This window comes from Sceloporus occidentalis, unplaced genomic scaffold (assembly GCF_023333645.1).
Source record: "Sceloporus occidentalis isolate IW3139 unplaced genomic scaffold, rSceOcc1.0.p SCAF_1, whole genome shotgun sequence".
NCBI classification, from domain to species: domain Eukaryota; kingdom Metazoa; phylum Chordata; class Lepidosauria; order Squamata; family Phrynosomatidae; genus Sceloporus; species Sceloporus occidentalis.
Window position 1 is genome coordinate 14,521,727 of NW_028316981.1, and position 21,003 is coordinate 14,542,729.

The following is a 21,003-nucleotide window of genomic DNA, read 5'->3' on the forward strand; positions in this document are numbered from 1 at the left end:
TCATTGGAAAAGCAGTATATAAATAAAGTTTTATTTTATTTATATTTATTTTAAAAAAGACTCCTAGAAATGTAAATCGCTGCTTCTTGGTCATGCTCAAAATGGAGGACATTTTGGAATCCCTGAGAGTGTGGCCTGAGGCTGAGAGAGTGTGAGGCTGAGTGTGTGAGGAGGAAGGATCAGACCGGCAGGAGGGGGATGAAGACTACACCAGCCACACTGGCACAGTTGGAGATATATAGGCAATCCTTGTTCAGTTACAGAAACCCTCTGGGTTGACCTTGGGTGAGTCACACTCTCTCAGCCTTGGGTAAGGCAAGGGCAGATCACCCCCTTTGAACAAACCTGGCCAAAGAGGAAGGAAGGAAGGGACCCAGGAGGAGGACAGGGGACACTTAAAAAAAAAATTAAGCAAAAAAGCGATAGAATGGTTTAGTATCTACCTGCCTTTGCAAGTATTTGCTTTACCAATCTATCGATTTTTCTTACTTAAAAAAAGAACTCAAAAAGGCAGCACTGGGTGTGTGTGACATCTCTGGGGAGGGATGGTACACAGCCCTCTGCCATTTGTCCCTCCCCTCAGAAAGAATCGATTCTGATCTGGCGTTCCAACTTACTGGACACGCTTCAGAATAAATTCTAATGAAAAGAACTGCAAACAAAACAAAACAAAAGATCAGGATAACCTGGTGGTTTTTTAAAATGTTTGTCCCACTTTATCCCAACTGAAATTGATCCAATAAGGATCGGAAGCGTTTTCAAGTGGGAACTAGGGTCCCCGATCAGCGATTCACTGTAAATCATACTGGGAACAACCTCTATGATTCTATGGAGTTTATCACACGTGAGGAATTTCTCTTAATTTCAAATGAAAAGAAAGTGGGGCCAGAACGCATTCACGTGAATTCGTTAGTTTAGCAAATTTACGTTAATGTGAATTGCATTCAAACTGGCTTCCCATTGCTGAAAATAGCATGCCATTGCCCGAATTTACGTGTGGTAGTCTATCATGCAATAACGTGAAACTCCATGATTGCGTTTGGATTGCCCATTGGATTATACTTCCAATTTCCCTTGTCTGATCAACTCCTATGTCTGTTCATCATGTAGAACTGAGATGACTGTACTATTAGAAGAAGCCCATTGTGATTTCTTCAGGATCTTTCATGTCACAGAAGCATTTGAAAACCATGAGAATCTTGAAAACCTACCTTTGCACTTTCTTCAATTGTCGTTCCAAGTCTTTGCTACTGTCATGTCAACTGTACTCATATTTACAACTTGGGTATGAATCAAGAGAAGCCTTCTCAAACCTTTTGTTTATTTATTGTTTCCTACAACATCTGGAGAATGTTTTTAGCAACTGAAATGTTTCCATCCTGGATTTTCAGTCTCCATTGCTCCAGGACAACACAAGCAAGGAAATAAAGGTCCACACTGGGATCTAGTCTACTACTCACTTTCACCTGGTCCATGTGCCACTTCACCTTTTCGTCTCCCTGAGTTGTTGCTTCTGTGTTTAATTAAGTAAGTATGGGGAGGGTATCTTTAGCTGGGTGGCCCCTCTTCTTTTGGCCATGCAGCAATTGGACAAAGTCCAGGAAATTTAGGGTCCAATTATATATCAACAAGGACTCCTTTTTTTGCAATCCAATATGTCTCCATTCCTGTGAGGCAACAGGCCTCTTTGGAAAGATACCCTTCCCATGCCATCTTAACTAAGGACAGAAACAACAAAATGCAGGCATTTTACTAACATCTCTAATTTCTCCTGTTTGGTATGTAACATCTTGCCTGATGAAGAAGCCAGAGGAGCTTTGAAATCTTGCAAAAAGTATATTGTGCTTTTCGGTTGGCCAGTAAAGGTGTCACTGTTTGGTGGATTTTTATCAGGGCTCAGCCCTGCTCTCTGGAAGGTGAGGAATGGCTTAATAACACACACAAAAGTCTAACAATCCATTTTTAGGAAATACGTCACCAAAGCCTCTCTCTCTTTCTGTGTGTGTGTGGAAGAGAGTGAGTGACTGAGGAGTTTATCAAATGGGAGGAATTTCTCTTAAATTCGAATGAAAAGAAAGTGGGGCCAAAACACATTCACTGTCTTAAAGTCACTAGTTTAGTGCAATTACGTGAATGCGCATTGTGTTCGAACTGGCTTCCCATTGTCCAAAAATAGCATGACATCGCCCGAATTTGCGTGTGGCAGTCTATCACACAATAACGTGAAAGCACATGATTGTGTTCGGACTGACTTCCCATTGCCTGAATTTGCATGTAGTGGGTTATCATGCAATAACATTGCCATTGGATTATACCTCCAATTTCCCTTCAAACTCCAGAGAGAGAGAGAAGTTAAAGCAAGAGAGTAGAAATAAGTAACAGATCCAGACCATGGAGGGCAAAGCTCCTCTTATGCTGTGAGTTTTTGGAGACTGGCCTCCAGCCTTATGGAGACAGTGTCAGGTGGGCTTTTTTGAATACATAAAAGGAGGGGAGGAGTGTCTCCCCTGAGAAAGAGCTTGGTGGATAGTCAAAGATCAGGGCTGCTGTATCTGCATTGTAAAAGGTCACCCGGCCCCCTTCATAGTTCAGAGTCACCCGGATCCTCTTGGGTTCCTCCTTCAGGGTCAGAACACAGATTGGAGACAGGTAGGGGGCCCTGTATGCATCTGCCCACTTCCCCATGTCCCAGATCCCTGCCTTGGGACCGTACAGGATGAAGCCCTTTCTCTCCACAGACTTCCTAGCCACCCCCACAGCCCACTCCTCCTCACGTCCCACAATGATTTCCCAAAAATGCCTGCCTCCTGTGAATCCCTCACAGCCCAGCACAAAAGGGCATTTGTCGAATCTCTTCGGATTGTCAGGAAGATCTTGAGGTTTCTTTCTATATGTCACAGTTCGATGATCCTCAGAAAAGATGACACGAGGGTTTGCTGTCTCTGGATCCAGAGTCACCTTTGCTGTTTTGGGGATGGAAGCAGATGAAGAAAAAAAAGTGGCATCAATAGATAGATCGGCTTCAATACCTAAATCTAATCAAGTGGCAGCAAAAGCTTCCTGCAGATCTATAGAGCTCTCATGTTCTGCCTCCAGAACTGGGATTCTGGTCTTCCTATTGTTGTTGTTATTATCTGTGTAACACTCTCTAATCTGTTCTTCTAAGGGATTAATATTATTCAGTCCCAAAGCCATATTATTGTCCTGCACATTTCAGTGTTACTGGCTGCAGGAGATTGGTTTGCCTGAGGCAAGTAGTCAAAGTCCACAAAGTCCACAAGTCTCCAAAAACTTATGTGACAAATTCTTCTAGAAAGTTTGTCTCAAAGGTGGTACAAGATCCCTTTGCATACTGATATTACAGACTAACACAGCTATGGAGTTTATCACACAGGAGGCAAAATGCCCAAATACTGTGAGTAAACAGGTTTTAAAACAAAAAGCAGCGTGATTTTGGTGTTTTATTCATGGGTTAATGTCAGGATAATGCCAAAGTTGTCCGACATGTCTGAAAACAGTCCTACTCTTACGGGATATCCACAGATTTAAACCCCATTTATTCACGAGATTTGGGGGCATCCTTCCCATGTGATAAACCTCTCCATCTCTGTTGTCAGCCACAAGTCACTTTGAGTGGTGTGGGAAAGTGAAATATTAATAAATCTGATTCGATTTTATTTAAGCCATGGGTGCTTGTCTTTGGTTGTTGTGTTATACAGGGCTTGATGAGGGATATTTTTAAACAACTGGAATATTACAGAGTTAGGGATGAAGCTTGTTGATAACCCAGTGGTGTTATCCAAATTCCCAGAGAAGAATTGACAAACTCCACAATAACCAGCAGAAAATTCAAGGGAGGCTTCATGTTTTCTGTGTATTTGAAATTTAATCAGACACCTCTTTTTTTCTTTTTTTTTCTTTTACCTTTTTTCTGATGAAGTCCAGATTCCAGAGTGTCTAGAGAGAGAGAGAGAGAAAGGAAAGAAAGAGACTCAGCACTAGATGACACCCAGCAGAAAGCAACACAGTATAGCTGAGATCCTACATCCAAGAGATGTAATCTAACTTTACCCTCATGGGATATACCTAATTCGTCTTATGCCATTAGACAATAGTGACATTGCACAACCAATGTGCACTGTTGTATCGATGCATAATATACAATGCATACATAATCAGTGCACAATGTGCCATGTGAGGTCTCCATAGCACTATGCCAGTGGAAACATTTGATGCGTAGATAAAAGGGGGCTGTAAATTGCCTAAATGGAAGGGGGCAATCTTAACTTGTTCACACTGGAAGGAAAGGAGGAGAAGGAAGCCAGGTCTGCCTGTATCATTGCTAGGTCTGTCTGAATGCATCAGTAGTTAAGACTGCTATATGATAATGCCAGCCACTTCTCAGATTAAAGTGAAGACAGTTTGCAGTCCTCAGTTCATTTGCAGAAGTACAAATACAAGTACTAAAGTCACTCTAGGACCAACATCTAGGACCAACTATGAGGTACTGAAGCTACAAAATTTGTTCAGATTAGTCATTTTGACCCATCTGATTTCGCCACAATCAAATGGAGGGAAAACAGGAAAAAAAGGGCAGTGTATCATGTGATGGACCACAACAGTATTTCCACCAAGAAAAGCTGCCTTGAAAGGTCCTCATTTGGAGTGCCTGCTTAACAAGGTTTCCAGGTGAGAGACAGTACAAGGCTTCTATCCCTTCAATGGTTGTGTAGAAAAGGGAATTTCAGCACGGCTTGTTTGTTGCCTGGTCCGCTGGCAGTCCTACTGCTCAGTCACTCTCTTCTGTTAATAATACAGGGTCTGAAGTACCAACAGGTACAATGCAATGAGCAGAGCTTTAAAAATATGGACTAATGTAGTGTTACTCAAAGTGGTGGTCCATGAACTGGTCCCAGGCCATGAACCATTGCTTACCGGTTCCCAGCAAGTTTCCAGAAAAGAAAGAACTGTAGTAGGAATCAATGGGCACAAATATCGCACTAGTCTCTGGCACATTAGATAAAGAATATTGCTGACCCCTACATCAGATAGCCTAAGAAGCCCTGAACTAATGCCCCAGTTAGACTAAGGTAATGTGCTGTTTCATTGTCCTTCAGCTCCCCTATTTTCTAGCCCTAACTTGCCAAATGTCTTGGAGTCTTTCTTTACCTTTTCAGATCAATGTAACATTTAATTTAAGATCGTTGCAGACATTCTCTATTACCTCTGAATTGCCTCATCACACCCTCCAGAAAGGGACTGATATCACAGAAGTCCCAGATCTTCCATTTTAGAGCAGGAGGAAAAGCCACAGGATTCTCAAACTTCTTCTTCTCATGCCTGGAGGAGAAAGGGAGGGTGTCATAGAATCATACAGAGTTGCCAAATCATAGAGTCCAACTCCCTGCTCAGTGCAGGATCTTCAGCGAAAACATCCTGCGAAGTTAGCTGCCTATCTTCCTTTTGAAGATGCCCATAGAAAAAGACCCCACCACCTCTCTCACCACCTTTTAAGTGCAATATGTTGTTGTTATTTGCCATCAAGTCAACTTCAGCTTATGGTGACCCTATGAATGAAAGACCTCCAAGATCCCTGGTTATCAACTACCCTGCTCAGATCTTGCAAACTCTGACTGTATAGCCCTTGTGGTCTCTTCCAACTGTATGCCTCTAGGGTCACAGCTTCCTTGATTGAATCAATCAACCTGCAAAGACCTCTTTGGAGTTGTTCCTACTATGATAAATTCCAAATCCTAATTCAGGGTATATGACCCTCATTCCCACTCGAAACTGAATCCAATCGTCATTTGATCAGTTCCAGTGGGGAAAAAGTGAAGCAAACCTAAAAAACCTGGGCTATCCTGACACTAGTTTTTCAGAGGTTCTTTTCCACAGAATTGATTCTGACGCAATTCCAACAAGTGGGAATGACAGATCAGAATCAATTCATGCTGGGATGGAGGACAAATAACTGGAGGGGAGGGATGAGATGAGGGGTGTGTTTTTGCCATCCCTCCCCAGATTGTTGGAGATGTCATCCCCCCCCCCCATGCTGTCTTTGTTGGTGTTTGCGATTTAAAAAAAATACAATTCATCGGTAAATCATTAAAATGACTTAACAACTGCTTGACAAGGTAGGTAGTTGCTAAGCCATTCTGATGATTGATTTATGGATTTTTAAAAAAGAAAAAAGCCATGCTGCTTTGTCCCCTGTCGTCCTCTTCCTCCTGGGTCCCTTCCTGCCTTCCTCCTCCACCAGCCAGGGCCACAGAGCTTTTCACTGCCCCAGCCTCTCACTCCCACCAGCACCCACACCACCAGCACCACCGCCAAGCTGCCTCCTGCCCGACCAGACCCTCTGCTGCTGAAGAGCTCACCGCTTCCCCTCCTCCTGGCTAGGAACATGCCACACTCTGGCTGGACCAGGGACCCAGCACTGGTCCTGGAGGTAGGCAGTGGACCAGGAGCCCACCCTGCCCAGCCTCCTCCTCCTCCTCTCCCCTCTGGCTGAGAGAGTGTTCCCAGAGGCTGGGAAAGGAAGAGGAGGAGGAGGAGGTGGCGGCGGTGGCAGGGATGGACTCCTCTGATGTGGCTGCTTGCCCTCTCCTCTGGGGGTCTCTTCCTTCAGTGGGGCCAGGGCAAGCTCCAAGAGGAGGAGGAAGGAGTGGTGAAGAGGCCCTCTCTATCCCTCCCTCCACCCCTGCCACGGGGATGGATTCCTCCAAGGCCCCAGGCCAGCTTGAAAACCCACGGGGTGACCTTGGGCAAGTCTCACTCTTCCAACCTCAGAGGAAGGTGATGGAAAATCTCTTTCTGAACAAATCTTGCCAAGAAAACTCGATAATAGATTTGCATTAGGGTCATCATAAATGGGAAATAAGTTGAAGGCACACAACAATAACAGTAGCCCAAGAAGGCCCATGTTTTGATTGATAAGATTTTGGAAGTGATGGAGTCACCTTGGTTCTCTCTTCATGAGACTGGAATTGCGTGTTTCACTTACAAATCAGAGCTTTTGTGGGAGAGATAGAAAAGATTAACTTACCCTTGTAAGAAGCTTCCAATATCCTGTAAATGAAAAAGAGAAAAAAGAAACAACAGTAGAGGCATTTGCATGGAAACCTCTCTCATTGGTCTTAAGTAGCATTTCCAACTATATGAAATAATTGAAGCGAGCCTAGGACATGTCTACTCGAACTGTTTGCAGTGGTTCCCCCCTCCGCTTTGCATCGCCCTTTCCAGATGACACAGAGCCAAAGACCTGATTCAACAGCAGACTCTTCACAACAAATCTGGGTGAATCCTCACTTAACACGAATTTAAAAGGCTCACCTTCTGCTCCAGATTTTCCTAGAAAATCCAGAGCACTCCATGCCAATTCTAGGAGCTGTCTACACTGTGCTGCCCATTGCCCCTGCATGCTTGGAAGAGAAATTGGTTGCTGCAAGTATTAATTGTTTATCTTTCAATATGTTTTTAGTTATCACTACGGTTTTAAATTTTTTAATTTTGAATCCTGCAACCTCTCCATATTCCTTAAAAACTTTCATTAATATTCCAATGCTTTCTGGTGGGTCATCAAGAGTGATTACTAAATCATCTGCATATGGCCATAATTTATAGGTCTGGTTTTTAATGTACACATTATCTCTGAGTCAATATTTCCAGTGATAATATAAATAATCGTGGAAATAAGGGACAGCCTTTCCTTGTACCTTCAAGTAGTTTTGCTAATGAAATCAAAAATGTCTTTCAGTTACTTTTGTATACAAAATGGTAAAGGTAGTTCCTTGACATGAATGTCTCTAGTCATAACCGACTGTAGGGGGCGTTGCTCATCTCCATTTCTAAGCTGAAGAGTCAGCGTTGTCCGAAGACTGCTCTGGTGGTCATGTGGCCAGCATGACTGACCAAACGTTGCTACCTTCCCACTGAGAAATGGTACCTATCTATCTACTTGCATTTGCATGCTTTTGAACCACTAGGTTGGCAGAAGCTGGGACTAGTAACAGGAGCTCTATATACAGCACTCGGGCCTTGAACTGCCAACCTGCCAATCTTGCAATCAACAAAGTCAGCGTCTTAACCACTTGAGCCACCGCATAGACCTCTTCAAAATAGGTAAGAACACAAAATGCCTAGGAGCGGAGATTACAAAAACAAAAAAACCCAAACCCCTCTGAACTGTTTGGTAACAATTATACCAAAAGTGGAAAGAGATACAGCATGATCTCAAAAAATGGAGCCCTGATTATGCAAAATACTTCCTTGTTGTGCATTGCCAACATGAAGCGTTATATAAAAGAGAAAAGATCAAGAGATTATATTGAGCAATAGATTAAAGGAAAATTGGTATAAAATGTTTCACAGATGGCACCTGACACCAGCCAAACTAGCAATGATTTATAAAACCCAAAACAGGGAACAACTAACATTGGGACATTTAATCATACTTGGCAGTCCTGTGAAAAAGTTAAGATGTTCTGGGTCCAAATTAATAAATTAATGTCCAGAATTACATTTGTTAAATATGATAGACGGAAATATGAAAAGAAGTATGAAAGACTGGTTCTATACATGGTGAAAGAAGCCAGACTCACACAGAGAAATGAAAGGATTCAAGCTTTTATCTTTCTAAATAGATTAGAGTAATAGTTTTGAGAGATTTTTTTGAATTTTGTTTGTTCTGTAATTAATATTTGCCACCTTTTATTTTAAGTATAGCCTCCTCCCCCAGCCATCTCCCATGACTGTTTCTCATTCTGCACTTTCTTAAATTCTTCCTGTTTCTGTATAAAGAAGCCTTGCACAACTTCAAATGGCAACCCTACGTCCATACAATCAAAGAGTTGGAAGAGACCACAAGGGCCATCCAGTCCAACCCACTGTCATGCAGGAACTCTCAATCAGAGCATTCCCGACAGATGGCTATCCAGCCTCTGTTTGAAGACCTCCAAGGACGGAGACCACTACACTGCGAGGGAGTTTGTTCCACTGTCAAACAGCCCTTACTGTCAGGAAGTTCCTCCTAATGTTGAGGTGGAATCTTTTTTCCTGCAGCTTGCATCCATTGCTCCAGGTTCAGTTCTATGGAGCAGCAGAAAACAAACTTGCTCCTTCCTCAATATGACATCCCTTCAAATATTTAAACAGGGTTATCATATCACCTCTTAACCTTCTCTTCTCCAGGCTAAATATCCCCAGCTTCCAAAGTCATTCCTCACAGGGCATGGTTTCCTGACTCTTCACCATTTTAGTTGCCCTCCTTTGGACACGCTCCAGTTTCTCAATGTCCTTTTTAAATTGTGGTGCCCAGAACTGGCCACAATATTCCAGGTGGGGCCTGACCAGAGCAGAATATAGTGGCACTATTACTTCCCTTGATCTAGACACTATACTTCTATTGATGCAGCCTAAAATTGCATTGGCCTTTTTAGCTGCTGCATTGCACTGTTGACTCATGTTCAACTTGTGGTCTACTTGGACTCCTTAAGCCAGGTGTCCCCCATCCTATATCTGTGCATTTCATTTTTCTGCCCTAAGTGCAGTACTTTACATTTCTCTGTGTTGAATTTCATTTTGTTAGCTATTCTGATCATTTTGAACTTTGATCCTATCCTCTGGGATATTGCCTACTCCTTCTAATTTATCCAACTCTAAGATTATATAAATCTAAGGAAGCATTAAATGTTTGAATGAAATCTCAATATTTTTGTATTTTCATGTTCAAAGGTGCCATCATATCATGTTATTTCCTAAAAGTAATGTTTTGGGGAGTAAGACGTTACATCCACATCCTGGACAAGATGGAAGCTGTGCTAACAGCAGTAGAACAGTGTTGTTTGGGGGAGGTTTAAACTAGGGATTCCCTGCCTGGAGTCAGCCATAATATGCTCCACTCTGATCCTTCAGGACCAGGATTTACCTGGAGGAATTGGTTTGCCGGCTGCTTATGCTTTTCATCCATCTCCCGGATGAGTCCCTCAAGAGAGGAGAGTTCCTCTGAAAGGATGGCCAGATGTTCCTCCCTTTTGGCTGATATCTCCTTCTCTGTCTCTTCCATCTGGGCCAGCAGAAGCTTCTCTTGTTCTTCTAGAAACTGGTGCATTCGTCTGAATGCAAGTACAGTCTTTTCCTTCTCTGTTTTTGTTTGCTTCTAAAATAAAGAAAAGGAGAAACAGGAGTGAAAGATAGGGAGAAACTGTCTTTGGAGTATCAGGAGGGGAATCTCCAGCATTCCCTTGGAAGAGACTTGTGTATCATCCCACAGAAAGTGTCAGTATTCATCATTGAAAGAGCTTCATAAAGTCGTGTAAGAGCCCACTGCTTCAAATGGTAGTTTTTTTAAAAAAAGATTTCTCCATTGCATGTTTAGTTTATCCATTTATTCACTCAAGGCTACAGTACTTTCCCACTTCTCAGCAGCAATGCCACTTACAATCAAACCTTGGCTTTCCTCTTCTGTCTTTGCTTTGAATGCCAAAATTTTCTCTCTCTTCTTCTCCAGAGTCTTCATCAAATTCAAAATTAGATCCTGAAAAGAAAAACAAAGTCCCTGTTCACTTCTTTTGTTCAGTGTTTCAAATGGTTTCAGATGAGACTTCTATCAGGCCATCACTACACCTCACCATCTGAATTTTATGGGAATTTTGGACAGTGGTGACCCATTTTTGCAGCCCTCTCCTCTTTTGTTAATGCTGTTTCCACAATTTTCTTTACCAAAGAAAACTCATAAAAATCCCCTCCAGACAACAAAAAAATCTCTGAAAGTCCCAGGTTTTGTTCCTGTATAAATCCATCTTACTTTGGAGATTCCCATGACATTTTCTTCATCCTAGACTTTTCATTTGAGTTTTTAGTTAATATGTTCTCTCTAGGAATCTCTAGGTCCTCGAGCACAACTCTGCCAGAGGCTGACTATAGAGTTGTGCTGGATAACCTAGAAGTTCCTAGAGAAAGCACATCTCTAGGCATTTTAGGTCCTCCAGCATGATTCTACCATCAACTTCTGGCAGATGTTGACCATAGAGTTGCATAGAGGTTCCTAGAGAGGGGTTCTCTCAGGTAAAAAGAACTGTTTTTTATTAGTTGTTTTTCCACATTCACAGGGACCCTTCACCAATAACTCAAACGAATGTGGAGGGAACACTGTGATCATCATCATCATCATCATCATCATCATCATCATCATCATCATCATCATTTTTATTCTGCCTTTCTCCCTCAATTGGGACACAAAGCAGCTTACAAACTATTCCCAATGATGCCAACCATAGTAGTAAAATCTGATGATCCAAAGTGTCAAAGGCAGCCGAGAGATCCAACAGAATCAGCACCAATGTTTGCTCCTGAGCTTTTGCCACTAAAATATCATTTACTACTTGAATCAGAGCTATTCCTGTGGAATTACGTGTCCAAAACTCAGATGGAAATGGATTTTTAAAAACGTGTAAAGCATTAGTTGACAAAGGTCCACTCTCTCCAAAACTTTATAGAGAAATGGAAGTAGAGACACAGAATGATAGTTAACACAAAGTGAAGGATCAAGGGATGTAACTTTAATAAAGGGCACATGACAGCATGCCTAAAGCAGCCTGGTTCATCATGGGCTCATTCCCACTTACATTTAAACTGCTTTCCAGTTTGCCTTTGTTCCGTCTTGGTTAATCGAGTCCAAAAGGTCCGTCATTCCCACTATGAAAATGGATCTTTTAAATATCCCCTTGAAATAGCTTCTTTATTGGCATCATTGTCATCCTCACTAGTTTGCACTGCTTCAAAATGTACGTTAATCATCTGTGTGTCATCATTGACGTAAGCATTAGCCTGGGCAGCCCGGCTTGAGAACTCAAGCTCTCTCTATATATATACACACACACACACATACACACACACACACACACAATAAATTGATAGAAGATTCAGTTTAGTGGTTTTGCAACTACTTGTCTCACTATGACCTGCCGTCAGATTGTCGGTAATTTCAAGTAGTTGTAAAATCAGTGAATCAAATCTTCTATCAATTTTACTTTTTTTTAAAAAAAATAATGTGCCCATAGGTCACACCACAAGCGCAAAGGCAGCGCTGACAGAGGGGGGAAATGGTAGATGTACCAAAAACTGAGGAGGGATGGCAAACACCCCTCTGCCATTAGTCCTTTCCAGAATGATGCAATTCAGATCCGTCGTTCCCACTTGTTGAACATGCTTCAGAATCGACTCTTTACAAAAGAACTGCTAGGAAACCAGTGTCAGGAAAAACTGGGTTGTTTTTTTTTGCATTTGCCTTGCTTTATTATGACATAAATTGATCAAAGTAGGATTAGAACAGGTTTCAAATGGGAACAACAGTCATATAACCTGATCAGCGATTCGCTTTAAAGCATAGTGGAAATGCACCCCATGTGGGTTATACAGTGCGCCTGCACTTATGCTGAAGCTGTGTGGCAAATAAATGAATGGGGTGCACACTCTTCATGAGGCTTGAGCATACGCGCTTTTTGCCTTACATGGGGGTGGGTGGGTCCGTAACGGATCCCCGCATAAGGTAAGGGCTCACTGTATAAGGCAGAAACAAAGACAGAACAGCTAAATAAAGAAAAGAAGGCAAACAGTCAATAGGGCAGGAAGTGGCAGCTTCTGTAATAGGGAAAATTGGACTTTTGCCCCTTGATAAAGGCACAGGAGTTTATCAGACTCAAGTTTTGGACCCTGCAATTGCGCTAAGGAAGTGTAAAGAACGTTGCGAAATGACTGTTTCGCGCAATGTCTTACCACATTGCTTGCTTTTCCATCATTCCCCCGTAATGTTATGTTAGCGCTACAATTGCGCAAAAGTTGTGATTTGCATGACGCGAAACCATACATAGCAGAACTGTCTACTACACCAGCGCCTTCCGTTTCTGTCGAGCATTTCGCATCAAAATCCTTGCGCATGCCCTTTGGAGGCTTTGGTGGCATCATGACCTTTGTGCTTCCGGGGGAGTGAGGGGGTTCCCCCCCCCATCTCTTGGGTCCTATTTAGCGGAGGGGAGGGGAAGAAGGAAAGAGCCAAAGGAAAAAGGGGACTCTGGATGCAACAGGTGACAGAAGGCAAAAGGGCAAATCAGGGTGGCTTTTGGACTGCAAATGCAGTATTTTTCCCCATTATTTTTATTATTAAATATATACACCACTGTCTTTATTTTTATTTATTTTTTCATTATTTTTATTATTAAATATATACAAAATGAGCACATGTTTTGTTGTGTTTTTTGCTGAGGAATGTGTGTGTGTGTGTGTGTGTATTTGCCCTTTGCAACAGTATCCCTTTGCTGGAAGTCAGCTAATAAAAGTGAAAGGGAACAATGAAAGGGCACTTTTTTCCTTGGAGAATCCATGCTAAAATGCGAATGTTACAATCGAATGTTACATTTGTTGCTTTTGTCAATTAGGCAATTGGCAAAACGATACATGCTTTTGCAAGGAATTCAGGGACAGCTCTGAATTGCTTTTAAAAGTCATAAAAGAATGCATGACAATCGCATCCTTTTCTGGCATTTATGGTGACGAATTTATTATTATTATTAATATTATTACATGTGCAAGAGGCATTCTGGGGTGGCAAGGAGTGGGGGATACAGGATGCATTATTTTTATTATTAAATATATACATCTCTGTCTTTATTTTTATTTTTCCATTATTTTTATTATTAAATATATACACCCCTGTCTTGATTTTTAGTTATTTTCCCATTATTTTTATTATTAAATATATACACCCCTGTCTTGATTTTTAGTTATTTTTCCATTATTTTTATTATTAAATATATACACCCCTCTCTTGATTTTTAGTTATTTTTCCATTATTTTTATTATTAAATATATACACCCCTGTCTTGATTTTTAGTTATTTTTCCATTATTTTTATTATTAAATATATACATCTCTGTCTTTATTTTTATTTTTCCATTATTTTTATTATTAAATATATACACCCCTGTCTTGATTTTTAGTTATTTTTCCATTATTTTTATTATTAAATATATACATCTCTGTCTTTATTTTTATTTTTCCATTATTTTTATTATTAAATATATACACCCCTGTCTTGATTTTTAGTTATTTTTCCATTATTTTTATTATTAAATATATACACCCCTGTCTTGATTTTTAGTTATTTTTCCATTATTTTTATTATTAAATATATACACCCCTGTCTTGATTTTTAGTTATTTTCCCATTATTTTTATTATTAAATATACACACCCCTGTCTTGATTTTTAGTTATTTTTCCATTATTTTTATTATTAAATATATACACCCCTGTCTTGATTTTTAGTTATTTTTCCATTATTTTTATTATTAAATATATACACCCCTGTCTTGATTTTTAGTTATTTTTCCATTATTTTTATTATTAAATATATACACCCCTGTCTTGATTTTTTAGTTATTTTTCCATTATTTTTATTATTAAATATATACACCCCTGTCTTGATTTTTAGTTATTTTTTCAAATAAATCACCTCGCAGCTTGGAGGTTCCCTTTTTCTCTCAGCGCTGCCGCTCCTTGGATAAGCTTTTGGGGTCCCTGACATTTGCAGCCTCCTCGGTGTTCATGTAGGGCAGAGGAATGGGGCTGGAATGAATGACCCTTAGGGGCCCCTGACATTTGCAGCCTCCTAGGTGTTCTTGTAGGGCAGAGGAATGGGGCTGGAATGGATGACCCTTAGGGGCCCCTTAAAGTTGCAGCCTCCTCGGTGTTCATGCAGGGCAGAGGAATGGGGCTGGAATGGATGACCCTTAGGGGTCCCTGACATTTTCAGCCTCCTTGGTGTTCATGCAGGGCAGAGGAATGGGGCTGGAATGGATGACCCTTAGGGGCCCCTGACATTTGCAGCCTCCTCGGTGTTCTTGCAGGGCAGAGGAATGGGGCTGTATTGGATGATCCTTAAGGGACCCTTAAATTTGCAGCCTCCTTGGTGTTCATGCAGGGCAGAGGAATGGGGCTGTAATGGATGACCGTTAGGGGCCTCTTAAATTTGCAGCCTCCTTGGTGTTCATGCAGGGCAGAGGAATGGGGCTGTAATGGATGACCGTTAGGGGCCTCTTAAATTTGCAGCCTCCTTGGTGTTCATGCAGGGCAGAGGAATGGGGCTGTAATGGATGACCGTTAGGGGCCTCTTAAATTTGCAGCCTCCTTGGTGTTCATGCAGGGCAGAGGAATGGGGCTGTAATGGATGACCGTTAGGGGCCTCTTAAATTTGCAGCCTCCTTGGTGTTCATGCAGGGCAGAGGAATGGGGCTGTAATGGATGACCGTTAGGGGCCCCTTAAATTTGCAGCCTCCTTGGTGTTCATGCAGGGCAGAGGAATGGGACTGTAATGGATGACCGTTAGGGGCCCCTTAAATTTGCAGCCTCCTTGGTGTTCATGCAGGGCAGAGGAATGGGGCTGTAATGGATGACCGTTAGGGGCCTCTTAAATTTGCAGCCTCCTTGGTGTTCATGCAGGGCAGAGGAATGGGGCTGTAATGGATGACCGTTAGGGGCCTCTTAAATTTGCAGCCTCCTTGGTGTTCATGCAGGGCAGAGGAATGGGGCTGTAATGGATGACCGTTAGGGGCCTCTTAAATTTGCAGCCTCCTTGGTGTTCATGCAGGGCAGAGGAATGGGGCTGTAATGGATGACCGTTAGGGGCCTCTTAAATTTGCAGCCTCCTTGGTGTTCATGCAGGGCAGAGGAATGGGGCTGTAATGGATGACCGTTAGGGGCCTCTTAAATTTGCAGCCTCCTTGGTGTTCATGCAGGGCAGAGGAATGGGGCTGTAATGGATGACCGTTAGGGGCTTCTTAAATTTGCAGCCTCCTTGGTGTTCATGCAGGGCAGAGGAATGGGGCTGTAATGGATGACCGTTAGGGGCTTCTTAAATTTGCAGCCTCCTTGGTGTTCATGCAGGGCAGAGGAATGGGGCTGTAATGGATGACCGTTAGGGGCCCCTTAATTTTGCAGCCTCCTCGGTGTTCATGCAGGAAAGAGCGACCCCCCCTCCCCCGGGGTTGTCCTGAAAAAGGAAGGCCACCGGAAGGGAATGGGGTGAAAAAGCAGCCCTGCATCATGGGAACTTTGCAATCAGTAAGTTTTGTGTTGCATTGCGCTGCTGCCTACCACACCAAACCATTTTGCAACACATTCGCAAGGATAACGGGAGACAAAGGCCTGACTTCCCTTTTTTCCTGTAATGCCCAAAAAGGGGAGGAATGACGCTAAAACTATGGGAGCATTGTGCATAGAAATAAATGGCGTCTGGAAGAACATCGCACTTTCACGTTATTGCGCAACATTGGTGAAGCTAACATTGCGCGATAGGCAGGAAAAATCGCCAAAAACTCGCGTCTGATAAACTCCATTGTCTGACCTAAAGTTGTGGTAAACCAGCTGAAGGCAAAGGTGGAGGAATACCATCCATAAAAAACTGATTTAGTAACAAGTAGGCCACCTTGTGGTCAAAGAAAGAGGGTAAGTCACTTGCAGTGAGATCTTGGACAGTAGGTTCCTCTTTGTATCCAGCAACGAGGTCTCAGGTCTTGTCCTGAAAATCTCACAGCCTGGGGCTTGTATGGGGATGTGGGTGGGGGTGGGGGTGGGTGTAGAGCTAGATCAAACCTTGCTGGGGGGCTGTCCCCCTTTCCCCCCTCCTACCTTGTATGGTTTCAAGGCCTCCTCCAGAGGAATCACCTTGTGGTTTTCATGCTCCTTTGACTTGTCACACACCAGACAGATGGAAGTTTCATGGTCCTTGCAGAAGAGCTTGAGGGGCTCCTGGTGTTTCTCACAGACTCTCTCCTTGCCTTCTGTCTTCATAGACCCCTGAAGGCTGAGTTTCTTGGTGATTTCTACAAGGTTGGCTAGCTGCCGATTTGGCCTGAGTTTCCTTTGCAGAACTTTTTCTCTGCACTGAGGGCAGGAGGTCTCCATAGCGCCCGACTCCTTCCACCACTGGGTCAGGCACACATGGCAGAAATTGTGCCCACATTCTAAGGACACAGGATCCTTGAAATACTCCAGGCAAATTGAACAAGTGGTTTCCTCCTGGAGGGGATCCCTAGCAGCAGCAGCAGAAGCAGCCATGTCCAGCTTAGAAAGAGCACTGTTACTTTCACTTTCTTTGCAAGCAATGAAAGAGCATTTCCTTTCCTGTAAATGGTTCACTCCACATGATGGCATCAGCCTCGGACAAAGGGGAAACAATGGGAGGAATATTTTCTAGATAAAGAACATTCATTTTTAAAATTAAGGCCAGGAATTTTGTAATACTATGACATTATTTTTATTTGTATTGATTTAAAATATTTGTCTTTTGCCTTTCAATCTGCCAGGGACTCCAAGGCCACATGCATAGTGTGTTATGTTCAAGCATATTTTACTCCTGCCTTTAAATGCCTTTCAGAACCAACGAATAACTCATAACATTTTAATCCAGGCTTGCCACACATCAGGGTCTGGCGCTGAGTTTCCAGTTTTCATGGGCCATCTCCAAACAGATGAGAGGGCCAATTTTCCAGTTTTGGAGGGTTCAGCTTGAGGCAAGAAGAAAGAACTGCCTGCAAATCTCCTGCTCAGCTATTAAAGCTGAAGCTGGGTACAATTTCCTTGGCTGTAGCAAGTTGAAAAGACTTTGGGTGTGTCTGTGTTTTTATGGAGTTGCTTAGTGATCTTCCTCCTTTCCTATTAAAGTTGAATCTTGGTACAATTTGCAAGGTTTATTTCATCTACTGCTACAATTTGAAAACACTTGGGGGAGGGTAAAATCTTCGAAGTTACTTAGTGGCTGAACAGACCTCCCGTAAGGGGTAGCCTGCAGCCACATCTTTCATCATCAGATTGGGGCTACAGCAACTACATGCAGCAGCCCTGATCTGGCATTCTGTGGCACAAAAAAGGAGCCACAAAAAGCAGCTCCTTTTTGCACTGCGGAAAGGGCACCCTAACCGCAGCAGAGGCCACTTCTTCAGCGCCGCATGTGTAAGCACTGCACCAAAGATGTGGCGTGATACCGCCCGCTGTCTGATCAGGCGGGTGTCATGTGGGCGGCGTGGGGGGTTGTGTCCAGCATGCATACGCTATGCCCCTACTCCATCTTGAGACTTGATTATTATGCCAGTCTATTCAACCTCATAGGAGTTTTTTTACACTGGAGGGATGTATCACCATCCCGAAAGAAGAAGAAAGTGAGGCCAATTCAGAAATGCATGTAATTATTTACAAGCTCATCACACACAAACAAGAACAGCATCCATCCAAAAGTGAAAGCAGTGCATATGTGAATGAATTCAATTCACTACCAATCTGCTTTCTATTGCGAATTTACATGATTGCGCTTGCGAAGCAAGAACAGAATCGTGTTTGGACGACTTTGCAGTACTGGTCCCAAGGAACACCCCCCTGCCAAGTTGGAGGTGGCTAAAATTGAGGAGGTGGTAGGATATATGCTCAGCCTCCTCTAATTCCTCCAAAAACAGCTCCAAAATAACTGGGCAGCCAGTGAGTAGGAAGGGAAATCGCAAGAGGGAAAAGCACAGCAAAGGATCTTGGGAATTGTAGTCTGTTTCAACTATTTCCTGACAGAGCATTAAATTGAGCTTTTGTGTTGCTGCTAGGTGCCTTCAGGTCGTTTCAGACTTATTTCAGACTCTATCATGGGGTTTTCTGGGCAAGATTTCTTCAGAGGGGGTTTGCCTTCACTTATCCCCCCTTCGGTCTTTCCTCCCAAACAGCTGTTTTCTTCTAGGAAGGCAGGGAGGGGAAATCACAACAAAGGATGATGAGTGTTGTAGTGTGCTTCTAATGAAGGCAATCCAAGGCTGTCCTAGAGATGCATTCCATACCAGGCAAAAACGAATTGACTGCACATTTGGAGTGGAACAGGATTTATAAATTCAGTGTTTCTCCAAATGTACCTATTCCTGGAATAACTGGAGATTGTGTTTGCAATGCCTTCCAAATGCGTTTGGCGTTGTTTGATATTCTTTTGTGAAATTATGCTAAAATAGCAGGGATGGCCTCGGATTCAACCTCAGATAACCTTCCAATTTTCATCATGTGAAATAGGCCATAGTTACCTTCCTTCTTTCATCCCAGGGCTCACCTTCCACTCTGCTCCATAGCCACCGTTTGCCTAGAAGCCAGTAGGCTGAGTTAAATATTCCTTGTTCCATCTCCTTAAGTAAGTTAGAAGGAAAATCACCTCATTTTACCTGAACCTGGAAACAGCCCTTTTAATGAAGATTTCTCTCTCTTTTTCCAAATATTGTGTTCTCTGTGTGTTTTAATTACAAACTGTAAGCAACTGTGTTCAAAAATAACATTGGAGTACTGTACCAGGACATGGGACGGAGGGCTCCAACAATGAAATCCCAGCAATTCATTTATAATTTTTAATCCTGCTTTAAGCAAGGAGAAGAAGGAAATCTGCTGAGAGTTGTTTAGGCTGAGTACGTTTTCAAAGATCACTTCCTCGAACAAGGTGCCAATAAATAGATATTATGCAGCAATTTTCAATTCTCCTCCTTAATTTTAATGGATTAAAATAAAATAAAAAAACTAAAGAAGGGGAAATTTGTCTTGCAACCAGGTAGCTGGAACTCTTTCTTCTACACAACCATTAACTGTACAGGAATCCTCTCCATTTTTCACTCTGGCAACTCTACTTGGTGAAGTGTGAGAGCTCCCTGGCAGAGAGTTCATATACCACATGAAACTCCAAATGCCATCACTCCCTGGACCTTGCAGTTCAAGTGATATCTGAGTACTATTACTGTGTAGAGTGAGAAAAGATCCACATCTGTATGCACCCAACAATCCACCTTCCCCATCTCTCTTCAGATATTGCAGGGGGAGCAAAGGGTTGCCAGATCTCAGGGCCCTGTCTTGACTAATCTCCACTTTTAATGGTTCATCTTCAGGCAGGAGACTGGGGTGCAGACTCTCTGGTTCTGATGGACTCAGATGCAGCCAAGAGGAAAGGGCTTTGTGCAAATCCCTAACTCAGCTACACCAGTTTCATACAATTTGTAATGCTGGATTTGTCTGTGCAACTTGCAAAGAGTCTTGGTGTATGCGTGCATCTATGTATTTACTTTGCTTTTGCTCCAGCCTTCCCATTTGTTGTGGTGCCAGATCTTACCCTCCGCCATGCTTTGTATCCATCTTCTAGTTAGAACCAAATAGGAGATATTCCTTATCCCATTTCTCTAAAGAAGTGAGAATCCCCTCATTTCACCCTGGTCTAGGAACAGCCCTTTTACTTAAGGTTTCTTTCTTAATTTCCATACAAAAACAATAACCATATGTACATGGGTATAAGTGTGTTTGAATGTCAAGCTGTAAGAAACTGTGATTGGTACTTGAAATGCATAGTGCTTAATAACTTCTCAAGGGGATGTTCCTTGGTCTCAGTTTTGGATCGAGAAGCCTCAGGGCCTGGGATGATCCACATCTGGCAACACTGATGGAATCTGTTCCAGTGCACTGTTTTCTTCAAACTCCACCAGTGCTGCCAGCTCAAGATTGTTTTCCCTCAGGGAGGGCCTAAATACTTTAAAGACACTTGATCTTGGAAGGTAAGCAGGGTTAGTCATGGTTCATACTTGGATGGGAGACTGCCAAGGAATGCCAGGTGCTGAAGGTCAGGGATGTAGCCAAGGGTGGGGGGTCCATGGCGTCCGGACCCCTGCTTCCGTTAGATACAATGAATGGTCTCCACACCCAAACCTCATTATAATAATGGCACTTAGTCTGGAACCCCCCTTCCCAAAATCCTGGCTACGTTCTTGTGAAGGTTATATTTCAGGGGAAGGAACTGGCAAAACTACCTCTGGATATTTCTTGCTTAAGGAAACCCTATGGAATTAATGAGGCTGCCATAAGTCAATAGGGGACTTGAAGGCCCATGCATGCTAGGCCTGGTAGTGGGGACAAAAGGGCTGCTCCTGAGGGAAGAGAGAAAGGACTAATGTTAAGGT

At 42.7% G+C, this 21,003-nt stretch overlaps 1 protein-coding gene across 2 annotated transcripts; it reads right to left on the minus strand.

Moving 5' to 3' along the window:
* Positions 1–1,310: 1,310 nt before the first annotated feature.
* On the minus strand, positions 1,311–17,133 carry LOC149320875 (zinc finger protein RFP-like). 2 transcript variants are annotated; one of them, XM_089505284.1, is made up of 7 exons: positions 16,682–17,133; positions 10,439–10,534; positions 9,926–10,156; positions 7,046–7,068; positions 5,225–5,340; positions 3,925–3,957; positions 1,311–2,963 (listed from the first exon to the last, which is right to left on the minus strand). In XM_089505284.1, exons 1-7 carry the CDS (start codon positions 17,108–17,110, stop codon positions 2,446–2,448), a joined length of 1,446 nt encoding a protein of 481 aa, XP_089361410.1. In that variant the 5' UTR covers positions 17,111–17,133; the 3' UTR covers positions 1,311–2,445. The 2 variants fall into 2 exon arrangements, with proteins under 2 accessions (XP_089361410.1, XP_089361418.1); XM_089505292.1 differs by having other exon boundaries at positions 16,718–17,052.
* Between the last annotated feature and the right edge of the window lie 3,870 nt (positions 17,134–21,003).

Bases quoted from the DNA above. Each gene is read 5' to 3' on its own strand.
- LOC149320875 (XM_089505284.1), bottom strand. From the start codon at position 17,110: ATGGCTGCTTCTGCTGCTGCTGCTAGGGATCCCCTCCAGGAGGAAACC. The intron at 5,341-7,045 runs GTAAGTTAATCT...TTTCTCCTCCAG, and splicing joins ATTGGAAGCTTCTTACAAGG to GCATGAGAAGAAGAAGTTTG. The intron at 2,964-3,924 runs GTAAAAGAAAAA...TCCCCAAAACAG, and splicing joins TGGACTTCATCAGAAAAAAG to CAAAGGTGACTCTGGATCCA.